A 23,677-nucleotide genomic window follows, 5' to 3' on the forward strand; every position below is an offset into this window, starting at 1 on the left:
GATGTGTGTGTATATACAGCTGGAAAAAGTTTTCAGGTGAATAGTTTATTCCCCCGAAAAATGCAGTTTCAGTCAACCTGCAACTATTGTACAGTGCCAAATGCAGTGAGATCCCTATTAATGATTGGGATATCTAGCTGTTACTGCTATCGAAACAATTAATAAACCTGGATAGCAACAGCAATAGGTGTGTTGGGTTACAGAATATTTTTTCTTAAACCTTTTCCTTAGGAGCTTCTGACACCAGTTTCTTTCATGGCTTCCTGACAGTTTTCTGTCTCCAACTACCATGGAACCTTCTCTGGTGTTTTATAACACCACTGACAGTCTGTCTCATTCATTAACAATGACAACTCCAGTTTTTTACAGAGTATACAGCCGACAATATTAATTTTAATAAAGAACACAGCAGTTACTATCCAAAAAAATATGAAGCTTGAGAAAATAATTGTTCCTGTCTTTACCTTCTTTCACTGTATGGAAGATAGATGCCTTGCTGGCAGATGGGGTATCAGAGATCTAGCATTCTTGGAGACTGCAGGAGCAGTCTGCCTCCTTCCAAGGTAACTGACTGACATCCGTAGAAATGGTTTAACTCAAAGTTGTTCAAAGCCCTATACTAATCTATACTAGGATACAGTTCTGTATCTGATTTCACAGTTGCTGCTACTGTATTTTTGTTTGTTGTTTATTGTTTTTATAGGTGGCGCGTGGAGCTCTGCATATACTTTCAGGTGCCTAACACTTTCCATTATAAGACTCTGTTTTCAATTGCTTATAACGTTGCCAAACTTAAATCCTTTGAGCTGAAATTTTCCATGATGGGTATCTGCTTTGGACTAAATACTTTTGGAAAGTTTGAGCTAAAATGGTTCAGCTGTTTCTAAGAATGATATTAAGGGAAAATTGTTTTGCCCTTGTTAAAAAATTCTTATAATCATTTCACTGAAAAGATCTAGTGTCTCCCATGTTTTGGTGCAGGGACTTGAAATTTTGCAAGGGAGGTGCTAGTGTCAAGGAGGTGCTTTTGGCTGCTCCTGGGAAAATCCAACCAAATTTGGCCAAGTTATACATTTCTGCAAAATTGAAGGTTGCACATACTCAGTGGAGGTTTGTTGGAGTCTGGCAGCCTTATTCCCCAAATTTTCTATCTGCATTGAGCATACTCCATTCCCCCAGATCTGGCTCCTATTTGCTGACTGGACTGACCATGCCCCATTCCATGTTTGCAAGAGCTGACTAGGACTTTTTCTGCAAAAGTTCTTCATAGCTATTGGGAACTATTGTGGGCACCAGGTATCAGAACTGAGAGTAGGGAAACCATGTCACCTGTGCTTTCTATGTTCCCGTGCCCGAATCCAGGCATCAAGAGGAGGAGAAGCAGCCTGACCCAAATGCAAAAGAGTAGCAGAAGAAGGGGGAACCAAGGTAAAGTGGAAGTGATAGGAATATGGTGTGGTGGAGTATAGGAGCAGAGGGGACAGGTAAAGGAAGCAGGATGGTGGTGGGTAGCAAAGAGGAGGATAGGGAGAGAAGCTGGGGGGTGGTGGCCATTCTTATGCCAGAATTAAGTTTGCCCATGGAACCTTAACTCAGCACTCTGTGCATATGCAGTCTCTACTGTACTGTGTACTCAAGTGCATACAAAACACTAACATGATCAAAATATTGTTTATAATTAAAACAACTATTTGCAGAAATTCCCTACCACTGTTCTCTCAGCTGTACTAAATACTACATTGCATCAATTAAAACAAATGTGACCACTTCTGCCCATAGTATTGTATCAGAATGAGCAGTCAATTTCCAATGTCTTGATTCCAGGGCGAAAATACAAATACGTAATTTTTACAATTCCCCCTTTTTAACATTTTCCAACCAATGTACAGATGAGTAATTACTCAACAGGTTACTAACAGTAATTACTGATCTGTACATTTGATTGAAAATGTTAAAAAGGGAGAAATGTAAAAATTATTTATTTGTATTTTCGCCCTAGATTCAAGACATTGGAAATTGACTGCTCATTCTGATACTATACTATGGGCAGGGGTGGTCACATTTGTTTTAATTGATTCAATGTAGTATTTAGTACAGGTGAGAGAACAGTGGAGGGGAATTTTTGCAAATAGTTGTTTTAATTATAAACAATATTTTGATTTGATCATGTTTTTTTCATATCCAGCAGACAGACTTTTTAAAAAATTCACATTTATGTACAAAAGTAACCATATAACATTAGTTGTAACTTTTTTAGGGAGGAAATACTCCAGCATGTAAAATGCAGTATCAGTGCTAAAATAAATCACTGGTTAGCAATAAAAATATTATTTAACAGTTATATCACAATGGAGGCAAGTTAGCTTAGGGAACCAAAAAAGTAGGATTCCTGAGTTCTATTCCCAGTTCATAAACTAGCTTGCTTTGTGACTCTGGGCACATCATTTAGACTCCTTTTGCTTCATTTTCTCCATCTGGAGAAGCTAATATATGCTCATCTTTGTAAAGCATTTTGAGATCCTTTAGATACTATAGAAGGGGAATACAACATTTATTTGTAAATGTTTATTAATGCATGTTTCAACAGATAGGTTGTCGGCTTGAGAAACTGCTTTAGTCCAGATATGCATACTGTTTTATACAGAATAGTGTGCATATGAAAAGCTGTTCCAAAGTATCAATCTAAACAAAATATGTATTTTCATTTCTCATTAATGATAATCATATTAAGGAAGATAAATCAACATATTAACTGCAAATACCCTTTATCCCCAGATGACGTATGATTCATGATTTATCTCCTTAAATGTAGAAAATCATTCAGTATTGTAAACGTGCCCAGAGACTTGGGCAATGAGAATATGTGGGGTTTATTTTTTTTATAAATCTAAATAAATGAGCACAACATCAACATTTGTGCCAGACAGAAAAATCACTTCTACTGTGCCAGGAGACCCAGATATCATTATTTGGGTCTGTTTGTATATATATTGGGACTTCTAGTTCTTAGTTTGGGTTACCTCCTACACCTTTGACCTATGTCAATATTTGTTATATTTTACAATACTGTAGGTGTGCATAAAAGGAACACATAAAAAGACAGATCCCTATTCGGTGAATTTACCATCTAACAGTATCTCTATATTTCAAATGAAGTTTACTCGTGAGGGCATTCGGCGCCAAAAAAATTTAAAATTCTGCGTACAATATTTTAAAATTCTGCAAGTTTTATTTGTCAATAAATAAATGCAGAGGGGAGCATAGGCCACTGGCTGCACAAAGGTGGGAGCGCACCCTGCAGACCCCCCATCCCCACCCTTGGGACACGATTTAGCGGTGAGGCTGCACCTGACTCTAACACAGCACAAGGCCTGGACCTGCCCCTCTGCACCAGGCACACCAGGTGTGTGGCAGGCAGGCTCAACCAGACAGGATCCAAATGTGAAGGGGCTCAGTGTGGGGGGATACAGGTGTGGGGTGAAAGGGTTCTGTGTGGGACAATCTGGGTGCAGGCAGTTCATTGGTGGGCCCAAGTGTGGGGGAATCTGGATGCACAGAGGCTTGTTCGGGGGGTTCCAGGTGCAGGGGCAATGGGACTCTGCAGGGGCTTCCAGGTGAAGGTGGTTGGGGCTCAGCAGAGGGATCTGGGTGCTGGGGGAGTGGGGCTTGGTGGGGTGGAGGTCTGGGTGCAGATAGTTGGAGGTAAGTGCTGTGGGTGTCTGGATATGGGGGCTTAGGGTGGTGTGGGAGGGATGGGATTCATCAGGGTGGGGGTTTGAGTGCAGGGAGCTCAGTGGGGGGAGGTCTGTGGTGCAGGGGTGGGGGTCCAGAGTCAGTAGGTTTGAGTGCAGGGGGGCTGCAGATGCAGGAGTTGAGATTCAGTCAGGTGGGGTTCAGGTATGGAGTGGTAGGGGGGTTCTGGGTGTACAGGGTGAGGCTTGGCAGGGGTGTCTGTGTATGGAAGGTCTGGATGCATGGGGGTTGGGAGGATGGGGGAGCAGCTCCCCATACAATGACCCCTCCCCCCAGAACTGAGGAGTGATGGGGGCAGGAAGGGAAGGGGAGGATGCTGGGCTTCCTGCAGGTGTGGGGCACTTCTGGGTGTGTGTCTGACACAGCCCTAGCCACTCCTTGCAGGGGAAGAGGAGGTCCCGTCCTCTCCTGCCTCCAGCCCAGCCGGGACTAGCAGCTGATCCCGGCTATGGGTAGGAGCCACTGGCTTAGATGTCCCCAGATCCGTGGTGATTTACCTCTCTGCCAGCTGTTCCAGGTGCCTGAAATGATGTACTTGTGCTGCTAGGGAGTGGTGCGTGACTTCTCTTGCAGCTTCCCTTTGCTTCCCTGTTAGAAAGTCATTTTTCTGTGGGGAAGCACAGTAATCTGCAGGGGACATGAATTCTGCGCATGTGTGGCGCAGAATTCCCCCAGGAGCAGAAGTTGTAGTGATAGAAAGGTAGACATACCCATGCTAACTTTAATCTAACTAGCACAGTTAAAAACATTAGTGAAGATGCAGCAGCACAGGCTTCAGCATAGGTTAGCTGTCTCCATACAAGCCCAGTAGGTGGGTACTTGGGTTGCTGGCCCTTGCTGGCCACTGGGTCTTCACTACTATTATTATCTGCACTAGTTAGATTAAAGTTAGTGTTGCTATATCTGTGTGCTACAATTACACCTTAATTTGCAGTGCAGACATACCTGAAGACCTCAGTCCTGTTAAGCCTTACAAATATATTAAACAGGGGCAGCCCTGCCCCCCTGCCTGCTGGAGCCCCGAGCATTCCCCCTCATGGCCAAAGGAGCCTCTGCCTGTCCACCCCTGCCAGCCCCAGGCCGCTGGTGGGCTGGCAGGGGTGGACGCCCCCCCTCAGTGCCAGGCTGAGCCGCTGGGCCAACTCCCTCCCTCCGCTGGCCCCAGCACTGCCCCAGGCCGCTGGTGGGCCCAAACTCAGGGCCGCCAGCTGGAGCTGAGCCCCTGGTGTCCTGAGAGCTTCAGGTAGAGAGGGAGGGTGCGGCCTCAGGGTGCAACATGAGCAGGGCCACATCCTGCGTCAGGTAGGGTTGCCAACTTTCTAATCACACAATACCGAATACCCCTTCCCTGCTCTTTCTCTGAGGCTCTCCCCATCCCCTGCTCCTTCTCTGAGGCCCCACTCACCAGATCCCCCCTCCCTCCATTGCTTGCTCTTCCCCACCCTCACTCACTCTCACCAGGCTGGGGCAAGGGGTTGGAGTGCAGGAGGTAATGTGGGCTCCGGCTGCGGGTGTGGGCTATGGGGTGGGCCAGGAATGAGGAATTTGGGGTGTGGGAGGGGGCTCCGGGCTGGGGCAGGCAGTTTAGGTGCGGGGCGGGGGGTGAGGGCTTCGTCTGGTGGTGGGACTGGGGATGAGGGCTTTGGGGTGAAGGAGGGGATTCCGGGCTGGGGCCAAGGGATTCAGAGTGTGGGAGGGGTGTGGGCTCGGGGTGTGGGCTCTGGGGTGAGGCCAGGGATAAGGGGTTGGGATGTGGGAGGGGACTCTGAGCTGGGGCAGGGGGTTGGAGTGTGGAGGGGGGTTGAGGGCTCCGGGTGGGGGTGGGGCCAGGGATGCGGAGTTTGGGGTGCAGGAGGTGGATCTGGGCTGGGACAGGGGGTTGGGGTGTGTGGGGGTGAGGGCTCTGTCTGGGGCCACAGGCTCGGTCTGGGGCCGGGGATGAGGGGTGTGGGGTGCAGGAGGGGGTTCTGGGCTGGTCCAGGGGGTTGGGGTGCGGGCTCCAGCTGCGGGTGTGGGCTCTGGGGTGGGGCCAGGGATGAGTGGTTTGGGTTGCAGAAGAGGGATCTGGGCTGGGCCAGGGGGTTAGGATGCAGGGGGTGCGGTGAGAGCTCCAGCTGGGGGTGCAGGCTCTGGGTGGGGCTGGGAATGAGGGGCTAGGGCTGCAGGAGGGGGCTCTGGGCTGGGCCGGGAGATTGGGGTGCAGAAGGGGGAGCAGGCTCCGGCTGGGGATGCAGGCTCTGGCTGGAGGTGTGGGCTCTGGGTTGGGGCCAGGGATGATGGGTTTGGGGTACAGGAGGGGACTCCGGGCTGGGCCAGAGGGTTGGGGTGTGGAAGGGGGTGCAGGGTCCTGACGGTTCTTACTGCGGCTCCGAGGAAGCAGCTGCCAGGTCCCTGCAGCCTCTAGGCACATGGGTGGCCAGGCGGCTCTGTGTGGTGCACGCTGCCTTTGTGCCCACAGGCACCGCCCCATGCAGCTCCCATTGGTCATGGTTCCCAGCCAATGGGAGCTGCAGAATCGGCACTTGGGCGAGGGCAGCGCGCAGAGCCTCTCAGTCCCCAGCCACCCCAGCACCTAGGGCCGCAGGGAACTGGCGGCCATTTTTGGGAGCCACACAGAGCTGGGGCAGGCAGGGAGCCTGCCTTAGCCCTGGGCCTCTGCTGCGTCATCAACCGGACTTTTAACAGGGTCCCTTTTTGACTGGGCGTTCCGGTCAAAAAACAGATGCCTGGCAATCCTAAGGTCAGGGGAGGTTTAGCCTGCCCTGGCCTATGATACCTGCCATCCATGATATTAACTTATGCATTGTGAGTAGTCTCATTACAGTACATGCAAAAGTCTTTGTAGGATCAGGATCTTAGTAAACTTTGAATAGTATTTTAATTTTTAACTTTTCAGAGTTTTACAGAAGAACTATTAGCACAGTATTTCCCAAGCTGGAGGGTGGGGCAAGGCTTGGGGTAAATGACAAGAGCAGCAAGGGCCAGGGAAAGTTGACTGATTCTAGATTTAACCTTGCACAGTTGCACTCCTTCTCTTCTCCTCTCCTCTCCTTTCCTTCCCCAATTCCCCCATTGCAAACATGCTTCTACTGCAGCGGCTGGCTCCTTGAAAGCCACCTACCAACTTACCCACCCACTGTGCTCCTACGGGAGCTTCTAATGCAGCTGGGAGAGAGCTTGGAGAGAAGTTCATTCTACTATGGCTTGGGGAGGCATATTCCAGGAAGACTATTTTTATCTATATAATAACCAGATATAGCAGTTTCCCATGTGGGAGCTGTAGCAACTGTAGTCATATCATTAGGGAAAATTTATTTTATCACCTTCATTGAGGTTAAAACAATTAACATTGGGGTATTGTCAATTATACAGTTATGTGGTTTATTTAATCAGGTACATGAGTACTGAGAGAATTCCCAAAATGAAATATATCTGAGAGAGGAAATGATTGTTGTTATAACAAGAGGCACTTGAGATTTTTCATCTCCAGATACTGGCTGCAAAAGACACAAATGAGGAAGCAAATACAGTATATTGTTTTCCTATTTAAAAGGTTAATTTTGATGTTTCATGATTTAGCTTGTCTAGGGACCTGAGCAGTAATGATTTAGGATGGGATATCTTGAGCGGGACCAGGGAGGTCTTTAGGAGCAAATAATCAACAGTACCCGTATTCAAAGGGTTTTTTTTGCCATCGAAATCAAGAACAATTTGTGCCCAAAATCTTCTTACATTTGAAAAATCAGGAGCAACTCCAATGACTTCAGTAGAATTAAACTAGTGAAAAGCTGGTATGAGTGAAAAGAATTGGATTTGTCTCCATTTTGAAAATGGACATTCTAATGCCCTTTTCAAGTTAATGTAATAGTCCTGCTTGCATGCATAATAAATAAATGAGTGTATCTCTCTCCTAGCATCCAGTCCTCTTGTTTTAGTTTTTCCACTGGAAAAGGACAATTCTTTAAACCATTTCTATTTTCTTTCTCATGAGAGTTCCTGTACGTTTAAATGATACAAGCTCCTTTACACATTCTTTTGCTGTGGGCTCTGAAAAATTATTAGAGCAGTCAGGTTTCATGTCTCCAGGCAGCGGTGTTATTGAAGAAAACACTGTTCCAGCCCAGGCAATGAGTATGTTGGAAGAGGTCCCACCCTATTTCCTGGCCTGGAGTGCAGTGGAGACTGTGCCAGCTCTGCTCCCTTGGAAGAAGCTATACACTGGTTTCTCAGAGTATATCTACACTGGCAGAGTTACATCACTGGCAGTTACATTGCCGCTCAGAGAGCGCTGAAGGGAAACCGCTGTTGTGTGTTCACATTGTCAGCTGCCTGAGCAATAGTGTGTTCACACTTGCAGCACTTGGATCAGTATTCAGAGTGGTGCACTCTGGGCAGCGATCCCTCAGAGCATTTCTTCCTCTTCTGCCACTAAGGGTTGTGGGAAGGCGGAGAGGCTCAAAGGGCATCCTGGGTCCTGTCCCAATGCCCCGTGATGCATTGCTTTGCATCCCAGCAATCCCTGCGCTTCCATCCGCATTTGGCGCCATCTTTCAACCGTTTGTGTACTGTGTGCTCTGTCTCTTCGGTCTGCAGGAATGGATCCTGCACTGTTGACTGATATGCTCCTTGCTGTCACTAACACGTCTCATGAGTGGCAGTGGAGTTGTTCCTTAAACAACAAAGGCAAGAGGACCACGCCACGCATAGTAGCTATGACATGAGATTGCTTTTGGCATTCACGGAGATGCTGACCACAGTGGAAAGCTTCTTTGGGGCTCAGGAAACAAACACTGAGTGGTGGGATCACATCATCATACACGTCTGGGATGATGAGCAGTGGCTGCAGAACTTTTGGATGAGGAAAGCTACATTCATGAGACTGTGTGATGAGCTCACCCCAGCCCTGCAACACAAGGACATGAGAATGAGAGCTGCCCTGCCATTGGAGAAGTGCGTGGTGATTGCACTGTGGAAGCTGGCTACTCTAGACTGCTACTGATTGGTCGTTGACCAGTTTTGGAGTGGGAAAGTCGATCATTGGACTCGGGTTGATGGAAGTGTGCAGGGCTATTAATCGCATCCAGCTCTGAAAGACTGTGACTCTGGGCAACATGTGGGAGCATTTCACAGACATTAACGCAGGCTGGTCCGGAAAGATGCATGATTCATGCATCTTTTGGAACACTGGCCTGTTCAGGAAGCAGCAAGCAGAGACTTTCTTCCTGGACCAGAAGATCACAGTAGGGAAAGTCGAAATGCCCATTGTGATCCTGGGAGACCCTGTCTACCCCTTAATGCCATGGCTTATGAAGTCATACAAAGGGAACCTTGACAGCAGCAAGGAGCGCTTCAACAACAGACTGAACAAGTGAAAAATGACTGTTGAATGTGCTTTGGGCCGTTTAAAGGCCCGCTGGTGCTGCCTCTATGGGAGACTGTACCTGGCTGATGACAATATTCCTATGCTTATAGCCGCATGCTTTACTCTCCATAATATTTGTGAAGGGAAGGGTGAAAGCTTCACTCAGGGCTGGACTGCTGAGGCTCAGCACCTGGAGGCTGAATTTGAACAGCCAGAGACCAAGGCTATTAGAGCGGTGCAGCACGGGGCCATAAGGATCAGGGATGCCTTGAGGCACCAATTTGAAGCTGAAAACCACTAATATTTGTTGCTATACTTGGGAATGCAGTGCTTGTAATGCTAGCAGGTGATTGTGATTGGAGCAGACGATACACTGTGAAGATTTAAGAAAATTGCCTGTTGCTTTGCAGAGCTCTGTTTGCTTTCAATTAATGGAATAAAGATTGCTTTCAAACCAAAACAATTCTTTTATTAAAAAACAACAACCGGAGGGGAGAGAGACAAACAAAAAACCACATCAGCACTGTGGAGAATGGGAGAAGGAAGCAGCCCAGGAGGAGGTGGAGTCCTGGGACGGTTAAAGATTTGTGTATGTCCAGGTATCATATGCAACCTTGTCCTTTGGAGTACAGTGCAGCGGATACTGTTCTTCAGCAGGCCTAAAGTGCAGAGGGACGGGTGTTGAGTGCAGTGGGTATTGGGAGTCCGCAGGGCTGGACTGTGACGGGGCCGGAGTGGAATGCAGTGGGTACAGACTGGAGCCAGGAGTCTAATAAGAGTGTGTTGGTGGGGTCTGGGGGGGTGCATGGAAAAGAGTTTTGTGACAGCGGCTGCAGGGAAGGGTGGGCACAGAGCTGCTCGGTTTGCAGTTCTGGTAGCGCCTAGAGCATGTCTGCTTGGCGCTCCATAACATTTAAGAACTGCTCCGTGGTTTTGTTCTGGTGTGCCACATTCTCCTTTCGGTCCCTCTTCTCGCTGTCCCGCCACTCCTTGAATTCTTGTTTTTTGGCCACGGAATGCATCATGACATCACATAGAAAGTCCTCTTTAGTTTTTCATGGCCGCTTTCTAATTCTGCGCAGCTGTTCAACCTGCGATAACAAAGAGGGAGGCGAGGCTCCTAAGGTCATATCTGTGAAGCCAAAATGCAACATTTTACGGAAGCAGTATTGTTTGCAACATACAGACCACTGATTCGGTGATTTAAAACACAGCCACTATTAACATACCTGTCACTAATTGGCTGACCCCAGGCAAGCACACATGAGCCACAAGACCCCCAAAATGGTGAGTAACCACAGGGGAAATCAGTGTTCCAGGACCATACTGTACACTGGGCACGTGGCTCCTGGGGAGAGCCAGCACTGTAGTGGGGGGGGGGGGTGTCTTATAATCATTACTGTCCCCACATTTTCCATATGCTGTGTTCATTATGGAAAATATCTCGCTGCTTAGGGTGAGCAGGGAATCAAGGGAGGGTCTTCTCCAAGACTGCGGCTTCTGCCCTGGCCCTTATGCAGCTCAACTGTGTGCAGCAATGCCCCCCTCCACACACCCCCAGTGACGGCAGAGTGGCGCAGGAAAATTACCCTTAATTGGGCAAGAAACAAAGCAGCTGTGCCAAAGAACCTACGGCAGCAGATTGCCCAGTATCTATATGAGAGTTTTGTAGAGATCTCTGAGGCAGATTCCCGTGAAGTGAGGGAGTCAATCAACCACCCTGTTCCGCTGCTCAGACTAGGCATGTGGTGGTACGTGCATCATACAGACACAAGCCTGCTTTCTGCAACCCTCCTGCCCCCAACAACTCGCTTCAGTGATTCCCAAAATCAAAGCTGCTTACCAGTGCCTCCTCTCCTGTTTGCGCTTCGCCAAGCTCCGACTGCTGCGACTGCCTAGCCTCCTCCGGGGTAGAGAAGAGCTCCTGGCTGCATGCATCTCTGACCTCCGAGTCATCCTCTGCCTCTGGATCCGCCCCCCCTTCATATCCTCGTCCAAGATTTCCTCCTCCTGGCTTGGTCTACTCTCGACTGGCACATGAGCCATCAAAGTATCCATAGTGGCCTTCACGGTGGAGGTAGGGTCGCCACTGAGTATCATGTTCATCTCTTTGTAGAACCAGCAGCTTGTGGGCACAGCACCGTAACGGTGCTTTGCCTCCCACGCCTTGTAGTAGGCATTCCGCAGCTCCTTCACTTTGACCCTGCACTGCAGTGTGTCCCAGTCATGGCTCCTTTCTGTCATGCATCGTGAAATCTGTCCATAGGTATCATAATTCCTACAGGTGGAGTGCAGCTGGGACTGGACAGCCTCCTTTCCCCAAATGCTTATGAGGTCCAGCAGCTAGGCATTGTTCCAAGAGGGGATTGCCTGGTGTGTGGAGCAGGCATGGTCACCTGGAAAGTTGCGCTGAGATCACTGCACGTATCACCGAACAAACAGGAAGGGGACTTTCAAAATTCCCCAGGAATTTAAGGGGTAGGGCTCATGGTTGGTCACCTGAGGGCAGGGCAGTAGAGTTCAAATCGATGACCAGAGAGGCAAGAACAGGCATTGTGGGACAACTCCCAGAGGCCAACTGCAGTGCAGTAATCGACCGGGGTGTCTACACTGGCAGCGCAGTGCTGTAGCCCCGGCGCAGAAAGCTGTATGCCTCTCTTCGGAGTGTTTTTTTACAGCGCTGCAACTGCGCAGTTTCTGTGCACTATGTGGCTTGGCAGTGTGTACACCTTGGGAGTTACACCGCAGAAAGCTGCTTTACTGCGTAGAAACTTGCCAGTGTAGACAAGGCCTCAGGCTTGGTTGTGGTGAAGAGGAAAGTTAGCCATGGAAGATAACACACAGCAACCACACCCGAGTTGTCTCCATTAGAGCAATGCTACCACAACATAAGAGGTAAAGCTACACCCTGCTCACTGGGACTAATGTATATATAGGGAATGGCTGACATAGAAGTAACAAACACTGTGAAGTGCTTGCTGCATATACTAACTGAACTGGTGTCGTTGAGACCTTTTTCCCATCTTACAAATGACCATTTATGCAACAGAGTGATATGAAAGTTTAAATGTTTGTTTTTTAATACAAGTGGTTTTAATACAGTGGTTCTTGTAAGTAATTTGCCAGTATTAATTTTACATATCTTGTATAAGAGACCATGATAGGGAAGTTTGGTATAGTTTGCAAAAGAACAGCACAGGCATGTAGGGACTAAATCAGAAAGGCAGGAAGGATGGGCTCCACCTAAATCAAAACAGAACCGGAATGCTGGCATGTAAAATTAAAAAGGTCCTAGAGGAGTTTTTAAACTAAGGCTGGGGGAAAGGTATGGAGGAGCACACTGTTCAGACAGAGACATCAGCTAGGTGAGGATCTATTAATGGGGATTCTCTGTAAGCTAGTGTAGGCCTTGCTGGAGCCCTAAGCATAAGTAACAGTATGAATCAAAGGCTGTGAACCAGACTAAGCCTGGCTTTGTCAAAATAGTGATGTACCAAGATGTCAGCTAACCGAGTAAGCACATTCCTGACTGGAGAAGATGGTACAAAAACACACAGATCTCTCAAGTAACTGTAAACACATTCTGAAGAGATGATACAATGTTCATTCTCTCTGAAGCATCTGGCATTGGACACTGTCGGAAGACACGATACTGGGCTAGATGGACCATTGGACTGACCCAGTATGGCCGTTCTTATGTTTTTATCTTAAAATCTGTGAATGTCTTTTTCTTGTATCTAAAGGAAAATTAATAAAGGGGAAGTAGTGTGGCTGCTTTGTTTCACATTCCTAGTAGCATCCGGCCACAGGAATACCATCCCATGTAGGGTATTCTCTGGTATATTTGGGACGGGACCAGCACACAGCCAGCCCAAAATCAGGGGAGTGCAAAGGTGAGCTTTACATCCTGCTCTCCCAACCCTGCATACAGTGTGCTCCTTAAAGGCAGTTGAGGATGTGGCCAATTACCCTTTTTCCTTAAAAGATTGCAAACTATTATTGTTTAAATGACCTTGATGCTAAGCAAGCTTTTTCACAGATTAATAGAATTTAAGACAAGAAAGGACCATTAGATGATCTAGTCTGACCTCCTGTCTATCACAGGCCATCACATCTCACCCAGTTACTGCTGTATTGTGCCCAATAACTTATGTTTGACTAAAGCATATCTTCCAGAAAGGCATCCACTTCCATAGGAAGACATTCAGATATGGAGAATTCAATGCTTACCTTAGTAATTTGTCCCAAACGTTAATCATCCTCATTGTTAAAAATGTGTGCCTTCTTTAAATTTACCTGGCTGCATTTTCGTCAGTGGTTATGCCTTTCTCCACTAGCTTAAAGAGTCCTGGAGTACCAGTATTATCTCCCCTTATCAACTGTAATCAGTGTATATGACTATGTGTTATGACAGTTATTATTTTTGCCATTATCAGTAAAGCATTGCTCTTGTGTGTTTGACTTTCCCAGTCCCTATGATCCAAATGATCTGTTCTCAGGAGAAATTCTGCTGTCAGCTATGCTGATGTAAATCTGGAATCACTGAATCTCTGGAAAGCTTGCTTCTTGGTTAGGTAAAAAAAGAGCTTCTGTTTCTATAAAGTATCTTTCATCATATCTGCATCTTTAAAATGGATATATGGAATCGTTTCTACTTTAGTGCCAAATCCAAATCCTCTGAAATTAATAGTAAAACTCCAGTTTAAGTAAATGGAACCAGTATTTGGTCAGTAATTTTTATAAATACATTATTTATAATTGTTTAGTTGACGCTTATTTGACTCAACTGGCTTAACACAATAGAAATTAGCTATACATTTTGCTGAAATTTTAAAATAAATGTCTAAATTAAAAAATTAACCCATGTTTAGGACGTGGATAAACCTGGGGTTTAGTAATACAATTTGTCACCTTTGACAGCCCAGTCAGCAGTTAAAATCCAACCTAGGTTGGCAATGACCACAATTTGCTATATTTAACAGTTTAATAATTTGGTGATTCATTTCTTAGTAGAAGAGTCAGTTCTAGGATTTTTGGGTGGGTCAGAACAGTATTTTTGGTCACATTCAAATATAACTGTCACCATGATCAAACCATTATGCACAGTCAGCCTGAGGATTTGAGGAAGGTATGCTACACCCCATTACTTATCAAAATTGTTTATTTGTAGAGATGATCTTTGTGTTTCCTACTGCTGCAGAAGTGGATTCCAGCTGTATATGCTGGGATCTGTACGTAGCTGTGAACGTTTAAAAAAAAATTGCATGGAGCTTTTGCTCAAATGAGCTGGAGATATGGGATGGCTGTACATTTACTGAAAGAGAAGTGTGATCACTCTAGTAACTGACCTCTAGTAACCCATTGTTAGGGAACAGTGAGAGACTAGAAGACTTGTTTACAGACTGGTTGTTCTAAAAATTTTAGGAGTGTGGGGAAGAGAATCAGAAAATCAGTCTTTTCATGAACAGCTAGAGAAAGAGAAACAATTCTGAAAAATATGTAAGAGAGGCAATACACTGTAATCTGTTTTAGTACAAGACAAATGCAAGCCAAAAAAAACCGATTTCTCTAAATCTCAGAACTCTTTACAAAAGAAAACTGATTATGTCGTTTCTTTGCATAGTAAAATGAAGTTAGTCTGCTAAGATACAAACAGCTATGGGAGATGGGGGAAGAGAATTATACTAGTCAATATTCAAATTCATATTGACAGAGCACTTACTAGCCAGGATCTACCACTGTAGTTTATTTGTAAGAAAAATAATCTAGTATTAAAGAGTTCTAGGAAGCAAAACCAAACTGCAGCAACCACAAATCGGAAACAGTTTCAAAATGTGATTGTAGGTATAGTTTGCAACCTTCAGCAAGTGGCCACTGAGAAGAAACCACAAACCATCAGCCATGCCCCCATGTTTTCAACAGCATCCAAAGAGGTTTTTTTTCTTTTAAAGCTTTAATACTTATAATTTAAAGAAATCACACTTATTACATGTCTGCAGTCCCACTCTGTAACATTAACACTGACGTTCTCCCCTCATTCCTAAAACTCAGGGAGAGGGGGCAAGAGACTGTAACAAATGCAGAAACCCCCCCACCCCCTCCTACCAGCAAACAGATCATTCACAGAGAGGGAGACTGGAAACAGGGGCCCTAAAAACCAAGCCCCAAACAGGGGATATCCCATCCCCTCCGGAACAAGGGGAGCTCCCCGCTTCCCAGTTAAGGACACCCCCCAAAAGAGGGGTCCGCACTCTAGTAATAATGTGCGTTGCATATTCCTGCCTGTCACGTCAGCCCCAATACAGGGGTCTCCTTGTGACCCATCAATGTACAAGGCATCACCCACGTAAGAGTCACCACACCCCACGAGAGACCTTCTCCCCAGCCTGCCCTGGTTCACCACGTTCAAGCAGCCTCTGCCTGCGCTTCTCTACGCATCTTTCCCTGCCCTGGGTAGCCCCGCGCCTAAGCTGTGGCGGAAGGGCCGCCCGCCGGGCATTCTGGGAGTTGTAGTTCTAAGCCCGGGCCGGGCTGCACTACAAGCCCCACAACAGGCCGCGTTCGTGCCGGCGCGGCTGCTGAGGCTGCTAACGCCATCTTGAGAGTAAAGAGCCGTAGGAACTCCCCTCCCCCAACCGCCCGGGACTGCGCTGCTGCGAGCCGGAGGCCAGGCTAGGCCGCGGAAGGCTGTTGCTGTCTCTGCCTGGAGGTTGGTCCCTTCACCCAGCCGCGGTTGTGATGAGAGGGGGGCGGGCGGTGCCGGGCGCCTCCCCGCGTGTGAGAGGGCGGTCGAGGGGGGGTCCCCCGAGAGTGCTGCCGGGTGGGCCGCGCAGTGCTGGTCGGGGCCCAGTGCGAGAGAAACCGAGTCAGCAGCAACACCCCCAGCCCAGAGAGAGCCTGTTGTCACACACACACACAGCAACACCCCAAGCCCAGAGAGAGCCTGTTGTCACACACACACACAGCAACACCCCAAGCCCAGAGAGAGCCTGTTGTCACACACACACACACAGCAACACCCCAAGCCCAGAGAGCGCCTGCTGATACACACACACACCCAGCTCAGAGAGAGGTTGTCACACACACAGCAACACTCCCTAAGCCTAGAGAGAGTCTGTCACACACACACAGAAACACCCCCAGACCAGAGGGAGAGTCTGTCTCACACACACAGCAACACCCCCAGACCAGAGAGAGACAGACACAGCAACACCCCTCCTTCTCCCAGCCCAGAGAGAGGTTGTCACACACAGAGCAACACCTCCCCCAACCCAGAGAGAGTCTGTCTTTCAAACACAGGAACACCCCTCTAGCCCAGAGAGAGTCTGTCACATGCACAGCAACACCCCCCAGCCCAGCGGGAGGCCACACACAGAGGAACACTCCTCCAGTCCAGAGAGAGACTGTCTCACACACACAGCAACACCCTTCAGCCCAGAGGAAGAGAGACTGTCACACACACAACACCCTTAACTCTCAGAGAGAGCACGTGATGAACACACACAACAACACGCACCCCTTCACAGAGGGAGAGACTGTGTCACACAAACAGCAACACCCCCTACAACTCAGCCCAGAGAGAGGGGAGAGACTGCAACACAGGTCATTACCCCCAACTCACCGCAGAGAGAGAGACCTTCTCATGCGCACAGCAGCACTTCCCACCCCAGAGAGAGGGGCGAGACTGACACCGACACACCTAACACTTCCCACCCAACCCTCCCCGGAGAGAGGGGAGAGACTGATACACACAGCAACACCCCCCCAATCCACTTCAGATAGAGGAGAGAGACTGTGACACACACACAGCAATAGCCTGCACTCTATCCCGGAGAGAGTAACATTCTTCACCCTAGCCCGTATCATTCTTGAAGTTGAGGGTTGCGGCACGGATGACAATTGGGGAGACAAAGGGGTGTGTGTGTGTATGTATATATGTGTACACACACACACTCTCTCTCTCTCTCTCTCTCCATCCCAAGAGAGGAGAGACATTTCTTCCCTTCCCAGTCCAATCTTATCCCCAGAGTAACTCTCAACACAGAAAACAGCAAAGTTCTCTTCCCACCCCTTGAGATTGAAGAGACTAATATGCGCATAGCAAATTTGTTCTTATTTCCATATTGGGGCAGGAGGGTGGAGGCTAACCTTACTCACATACAGCAAAACTTTTTTCTGTAAATGGAAGACTATAAAAACTATTTAAAACTTTGTGTTTAGATAAGGGAATCTCACTCTCCCTGCAAATTAGAGAGTTCTCTTTTAATTATAGTTCAGTTAATGGATGCCTGTCACTTTCCCAAATTCAGAAGTTTAATAGGTTACAGACGCTAGTAGAATTAACCCTCTAGTAGGAACTTGAAACTGGAAATTGTCTGTTATCCGTCATCTTGTCTGATGCATTTATCACATTATTTCATGCCAAAAAAATAGCGTATGTCTTGTCTTTTGAAAGGCAGTTGATATTGCATTCCATCTACTTTATATACCTCTGGAATGCCATGAAAGACCATGTACTTTTGAGTTAGGTAACTTAATATGTAGGTGACTGGATGACATTCAGAGGAATGATAATGGTGGCATTAGGAAACTACTGCCTGTCATGCTGACCACTATTATGTCACTGTTTCCTTGTACCTTTCCATCTGTTTGTATCCATATATTGTCTCTTGTCTTGTACTTAGACTGTAAGCTCTTTGAGGAAGGGTCAATCTTTTTGTTCTCCATTTTTACAGTGGCCTTTTACAGTGAGGTCCTGATCCTTGGCTGGGGGCTCAGAGGTGCTATGGTAATACAACTAATAATAGATTACAGCTTTAATTTTTAAATCTGATCTACTTTATTATTGATTAATAACTGGCATCTAACAGATGTTTGGTGGGCTATGAGTTGGATTAGTCCAGTGCATATCATAGACATTACATCACAGTGGCTCTAAGTAACATTTTGTTGGCAGTCTGAGTAGAAAGGTCAAGCATTAACCAAATGTCTGTGCTCAGTTATCTAATTCTTAGGGGGGATCCTAGCAGAAAAAGGATTGAAGCTTGTTGGCAATGATGTAAGTAATTGCATTGCTAATGCCCATACTAAACCTGTATGTGGATAACTAGAGAATTCCAGTATTCAGGCTGCTGATCTAATTTATTTCTGAAACACTAACTTTTAAAAAATAGCTTAGCACAGATAGTAAATTGCTAATATTGTCACTGAAATACGAGAAAAGCTCTACACTAAAATAGTTTTTATTATAAACCTACTGAAATAAAAAATACCTATTTAAAACCAAAACTACATTAGCCTATAGTGGATGCTTTCTTCAATGAAATTAATAACTAACTTATTTTAGTTGTGAAGGTAGATAAACTCTGCTGTTACAAATTATAGCTTAGAATAACTTCTAATTTTGCATAATGTATTCCAAAGGTGTATGTATTGTTAATATTCTTTTTTTCTTTAAGATGCTTCATGCTGAATGTAAAGTAAGGCCTTTGGAATGTCAAGATGAAATGACAATTGAACCGTGTTCTAAAAAAATTAAATCAACAGAAGAAGCTCATGATAAATCCTGTGATGATGGTTTCCAGGGATCTCTTATGAAAACAGACAATGAGAGAATAAACAAAGAATGGATACCTTTATACATCTCCAATGACCAAGGAAAACAGGAAGTGCAGCAGAAAGAGAATGAAAATACAGATGTCTTGGAAACATTCAATGAAGAATTCCCTGGTAATAGGCCAGGGATTATTGAGTCTGCTCATTCAACGATCATGCAGAGTGTAAATCTTCCAATAAAAGACACTGAGGTTACAGAAAATAAATGCCCATTCATTACTGAAAAAGTTGATGAAGCTAATATTAAAGAAACTAGCAATAAATCATTCACAGTAAATGGAGATGAAGTAGAGGCTGAAGAACATGGTACAAGCAAAGTATTTATTGGGCCCGTTTACAGACCTGTGGAGGAGAACAAACAGGATGAAACCAGGAATTTTACTAAATTTAGCACAGGCAAAGAGAAACAAAATGTTGTACTTTACCACAAAAATGACAAAGAAGCAGCAAATAAAATACAGACTCTCTCTTGTGATGTATCAGAAATAGATGATGAATTGTGCCAATTTTATAAAGAAATTCAGCAGCTTGAAAGCGATAAAGATGAGTTAGAAGGTCACTTACAGGAAAAAGAAACCGAATCATCTCAGGAACGATTTATATCATGTAATAAATATAGTCAGTCATCTCACGAGGGTGAACAAGATACCTGTTACAGTAGAACACAATCATATTATGACCATGAACAATGTTTCTATAATGAACCAAGTGGCCAGAAGACAGGCAGTGAACCAAAATGTTTTGACAACGAAGGAAATGGCTGGAGAAGTGAGAATCATTTTAATTGGCAAGCGGATTCTAAATTCTGGAACCATTCAGTCCCTCAGTTTAGGCCGGCATGGCAGCCAACACAATCTTTCATAATACCTCAGGGACCACTTCCTCCTAGGTTCAACCATTTAGATGTTCAAACTCTTAATTCCACACCACATCAACCAAATACTCTTCATCCTCAGAATGATGGACTTCCTCACAAGAATTATGCAGGTTACCATGGAAATAGTGGCAGTACTAACAGGAGCTGTCCATTGTTTGATCAGAATAATAGTTATGCTGGTCATATTGGTATCCATAGTATGCAAGTCTCCAGAAATGGATATAGCGACCAGGATGGATGCAAGAATAATGGTTTCTGTGAAACCAGAGAAGAGTGTTGGAAAGATCCTAGAACTTACCAGAAAGAGGGAATACACAATTTTAATTTTCAGCAGTTTTCAGAAGACAAGTTATGTAGGTCGCAGAAATTACTTCTAATTTTAAGAGGTCTGCCTGGCTCAGGAAAAACAACACTGTCTCAGTAAGTATATGTTGAAAATAATTAAAAAAAAAAAAAAGTCTGCTAGATTGTTCTTGTTTTAGGTCCTGATCCTGTAAAGTTTTACACAAGTAGTATTCTTGAAGTCAGTGGGACTACTCATATGTATAAGTCTTTGCAGAATTGAGGTCCTAATTGTTACATAGTGAAGGGGTATAGTAGTGAATATTGGAAATATTAGTCACTTCATTGTTAGCTGTTCTTTTGGTCTTTTTCAGTAAGAATGCTGATGATCACAGAAAGCTGTTTTATATTTTAAAAATATTTTTTTCTTCTATCCAGTGACTCATATATTCTTCCATGCTGACTTCTGAAACTCCAAATGCTTCTAATGTGAAAGTTAGCCACGCTCTGGTCTTTCAGATTCCTTTCTTAAAATGTCTTCTTCCAAGACTACTAATATTAATTCATCTAAATTAGAAGTGCTCTTATATGCCATTAAAATAAACTTTAATGGGACATTATCAACTTGAAAAATCTCATATGAATGTTTTACATTTTCTATTATTATTTAATTTTACAAATAACACTTAAGATTATTAGAAGCGAAAGAGACACGAGAGAGAGAGAGAGAGAGTGCCTCTTGTTTTTGGTGTGTTTCATTTGTGCATAATTAATTTAATAAAACTTTGTTTATAGTCACTTCCACTGTTTTTCCAGTGTAGTCAGTCAGTTTCCACATTTGTTGGTGAAGGCCTTTCCCACAACAAAAGGGGATAGAAAAGTTTTTTAAAGGAAGGTATGCTAGTTAAACTATAGAAATTCTCAGGGACTCAAGTCTGGTAGGAACTGACACCACTTTTAATTTTTTTTAAATTATTTTAATTGACTAGTTTTCAAGTTCATAGTGTCTTACAACATTCTATGACAATGTGCCTGTCATCACGGAGCATAGTTTATGTATCTGTCACATCTAAAAACCCTACATTAAGAGAACTTTGAATCAGTAGTTTCACTCAATTTAATAAAATCACCAGAAACAACACTTCCTGGATGATTTAAAGGAGCTTACCCAGTTAAGTAGAGAGATCTGATGATCATATTACATATGAGCATATTATTTCTCGGAACAAAAAAAAGCGCACTGTTGTAATAATTAGTTTTTGTGTTTGATTTGTAAAGCTGCTAAAACGTCCTTAAAAAAGAAAAAGAAAGTTATTAAAGGGGGGAAAAAAACAATATTGAGCATGCTAAGTCAAGCACTGAAAAGTTAGGAAATGCCAGCATTAAGTTTGTCTTAATTTGAGCCCCCTTGTGCATATACATTATGATATGGTCTTTATTTATGTGATGAAATATTGTTTTTTCCACAGGACCTTTCCTTATTCAGGGCATAGACTAGACCAGGGGTCGGCAACGTTTGGCACGTGGCTCGCCAGGGTAAGCACCCTGGCGGGCCGGGCCAGTTTATTTACCTGCTGACGCGACAGGTTCGGCCGATCGCGGCCCCCACTGGCTGCGGTTCGCCGTCCCGGGCCAATGGGGGCGGCGGGAAGCGGCGCGGGCAAGGGATGTGCTGGCCGCGGCTTCCCGCCGCCCCCATTGGCCCGGGACGGCAAACCGCGGCCAGTGCGGGCCACGATCGGCTGAACTTGCTGCGTCAGCAGGTAAACAAACTGGCCCGGCCCGCCAGGGTGCTTACCCTGGCAAGCCGCATGCCAAAAGTTGCCGGCCCCTGGAATAGACAGTCATCACTTAATGAGGAGCTATTTGATATTTTGTTTCCTATGCTTTTCTTACTGCATCTTATTCAAACCCTGCTCCAAAGACAGAATTGTTAATTTCTTAATAGGCTTTTTATGGAATTTGATGCTATAGTATATGAGTGTTTCACAAACATTAATTTGTTTTCACAACACCCCTGTTAGATGATCTGGTTTTATTATCCCAGTGCTACATATGGGGAGCTGAGAGACAGACACTTTAAACTCAGAAGTATCCACTAACTTTGGGTGCCCAGCTTGAGACACCTAGAACCTGATTATTTCAGAGCACTTAACTTATATATAACTTTGTACGTTCAAAGGACAGCTCCCAGTGATTTCATTTGCAGTTGGGAGTGCGCAGTACTTCTGTAAATTAGACCCCAGGGTCTCAAGTCAGGCATCTAGAAAATGAGGGACACGCAATTAGTGACCACTTGTAAAAAGTTTGGTTTATGTGATGCTTGGTAAATCACGTAGGAGCTTGTTGGCAGAGGCAGGGATAGAATCCAGTTCTCCAAGGCAGCATTCAGATGCCTTAACTATGCTACAATTCTTTCTCTTCTTGCAGTTCCGTCTCATTCACTACACACCTTTCAATTTCTGCAACAGAGTTAGGGCAGACAACAGCTCTTTTAGTTCACAACCTTGATTCATTCCCAGAACAAGTCCATCCTGTGCGCTGAAAGAGGCATGGGTCCTGTGGAAAAAAATAGTCTGTGATCATGTAATTAAAGACTGAATCCTTAATAACATTTTAAATGTAGATTTTTGTGTGTAATTTCCTAGATTTTTTTTGAAAAGCAAAGTGAACAAACCGAAATTCCATCATGACATCATATTAACACCTACCTGATTCATCAGCAGGGATGGAACCTTTAGATCTACTACACAGATCTGTGCCACTTGAGCTAATGGAGTAACTGGTAGAAATAGTAGGTTGTCATCCTCTTTGCAGACCAGCACTATAGGGCGCTGAGACGCACACTTTGCCCAGGGGATTTCATAGATATGTACTGACATCAGAGAAATGTCTGGAGTGGAATGTGGTCTAGTAGGCAAGGATTTTTCTGCTCCTTCTCTCAAAGTTTGACCCCTTCTGCCTCATCCCCTTCAAGCTGTCCCAGTCCTATCTGTTTCCCATCCCATTCCCCTCATCCAAGTCCCAGGTCTCTACTCCTCAATCTCTAATCCCAAACCAAGTTTCCTTGTCCAGCCAGTCCTGGTCACCACCTCTTGACTCCGTATCCCCGTTTTCCCCTCCCAGTCTCCTTGTCCACCCATTTCCAGTTCCCCCAAGCCCCTTCAGCTTCTTGTTGCCAGTTTCCTTGCCTGGCCATTCCCATCCCTCCTCCTTCCCCTCTACTCCTTGTTTGATATGTCTTCCTCCCCACCCACTTTTCCCATCTCGACTGGGTCCCAGTCACAGTTTACCTCCTCGGTCTCCTTATCTAATCTCATTTCCCACCCCTGGCTCTTTGCCCAACCAGTCCCAATTCTCTCCCCATGTCGCCTCATCAAATCTTTTCCCCGTACTTCCTTCTGCCCTTTCTAATGGTTCCAAGTCTTGTTGCCCAGCTAGTCCCAATTCCTACTCCTTACTTCCTGCCTGGTCCACATCTAATTTAAGTTTTCTCCCCCACCTCCCTGGAAACTGGCTTTCAGACCCAACCCCACATTTCCCACCTTGGTTCCCATTGCTAAGCCCTTTACCCAGCCAGTCTCTTCCCCTCCTCCCTGCTACTTGTCCCAGTTTGCTCCCTAATCCCCTCCTCAACTCTTGTCCCCTCTGCATCTGAATCAGGCAGCTTCCTCTTCCATGCTGCCTGGGACCAAAAACACAGAATTGACATGCTCCCTGCTCTTGCTGGCAGCAGCCCAGAGAAACAATTGTGGCGGAAATACTTGCTCAGTACAGATGGAATTTTC

General features: G+C 45.5%; 2 protein-coding genes across 9 annotated transcripts in view; one reads left to right on the forward strand and one right to left on the reverse strand.

The window, feature by feature from the left end:
• The window catches only part of PDS5B (PDS5 cohesin associated factor B), a 276,903-nt gene extending 260,148 nt beyond the window's left edge, over positions 1-16,755 (reverse strand). The window contains exon 1 of the mRNA XM_065594581.1: positions 16,737-16,755. The gene's annotated coding sequence lies outside the window, so the exon portion shown is untranslated. The remainder of the gene's footprint in view (positions 1-16,736) is intronic.
• N4BP2L2 (NEDD4 binding protein 2 like 2) overlaps positions 15,663-23,677 on the forward strand; it is a 667,270-nt gene continuing 659,255 nt past the window's right edge. For 3 of the 8 annotated variants that reach the window (XM_065594478.1, XM_065594509.1, XM_065594527.1), the window contains exons 1-3: positions 15,686-15,824; positions 17,851-17,903; positions 18,574-20,027. In XM_065594478.1, coding sequence (XP_065450550.1) covers positions 17,901-17,903; positions 18,574-20,027 — 1,457 coding nt within the window. In that variant the 5' untranslated portion in view covers positions 15,686-15,824; positions 17,851-17,900. Of the gene's footprint in view, positions 15,825-17,850; positions 17,904-18,573; positions 20,028-23,677 lie in introns of all 8 variants that reach the window. The other 5 variants (XM_065594472.1, XM_065594518.1, XM_065594499.1 and 2 more) reach the window with 4 other exon arrangements.

This window comes from Chrysemys picta, chromosome 1 (genome assembly GCF_011386835.1).
Source record: "Chrysemys picta bellii isolate R12L10 chromosome 1, ASM1138683v2, whole genome shotgun sequence".
In the NCBI taxonomy this organism is placed as follows: Eukaryota; Metazoa; Chordata; order Testudines; family Emydidae; genus Chrysemys; species Chrysemys picta.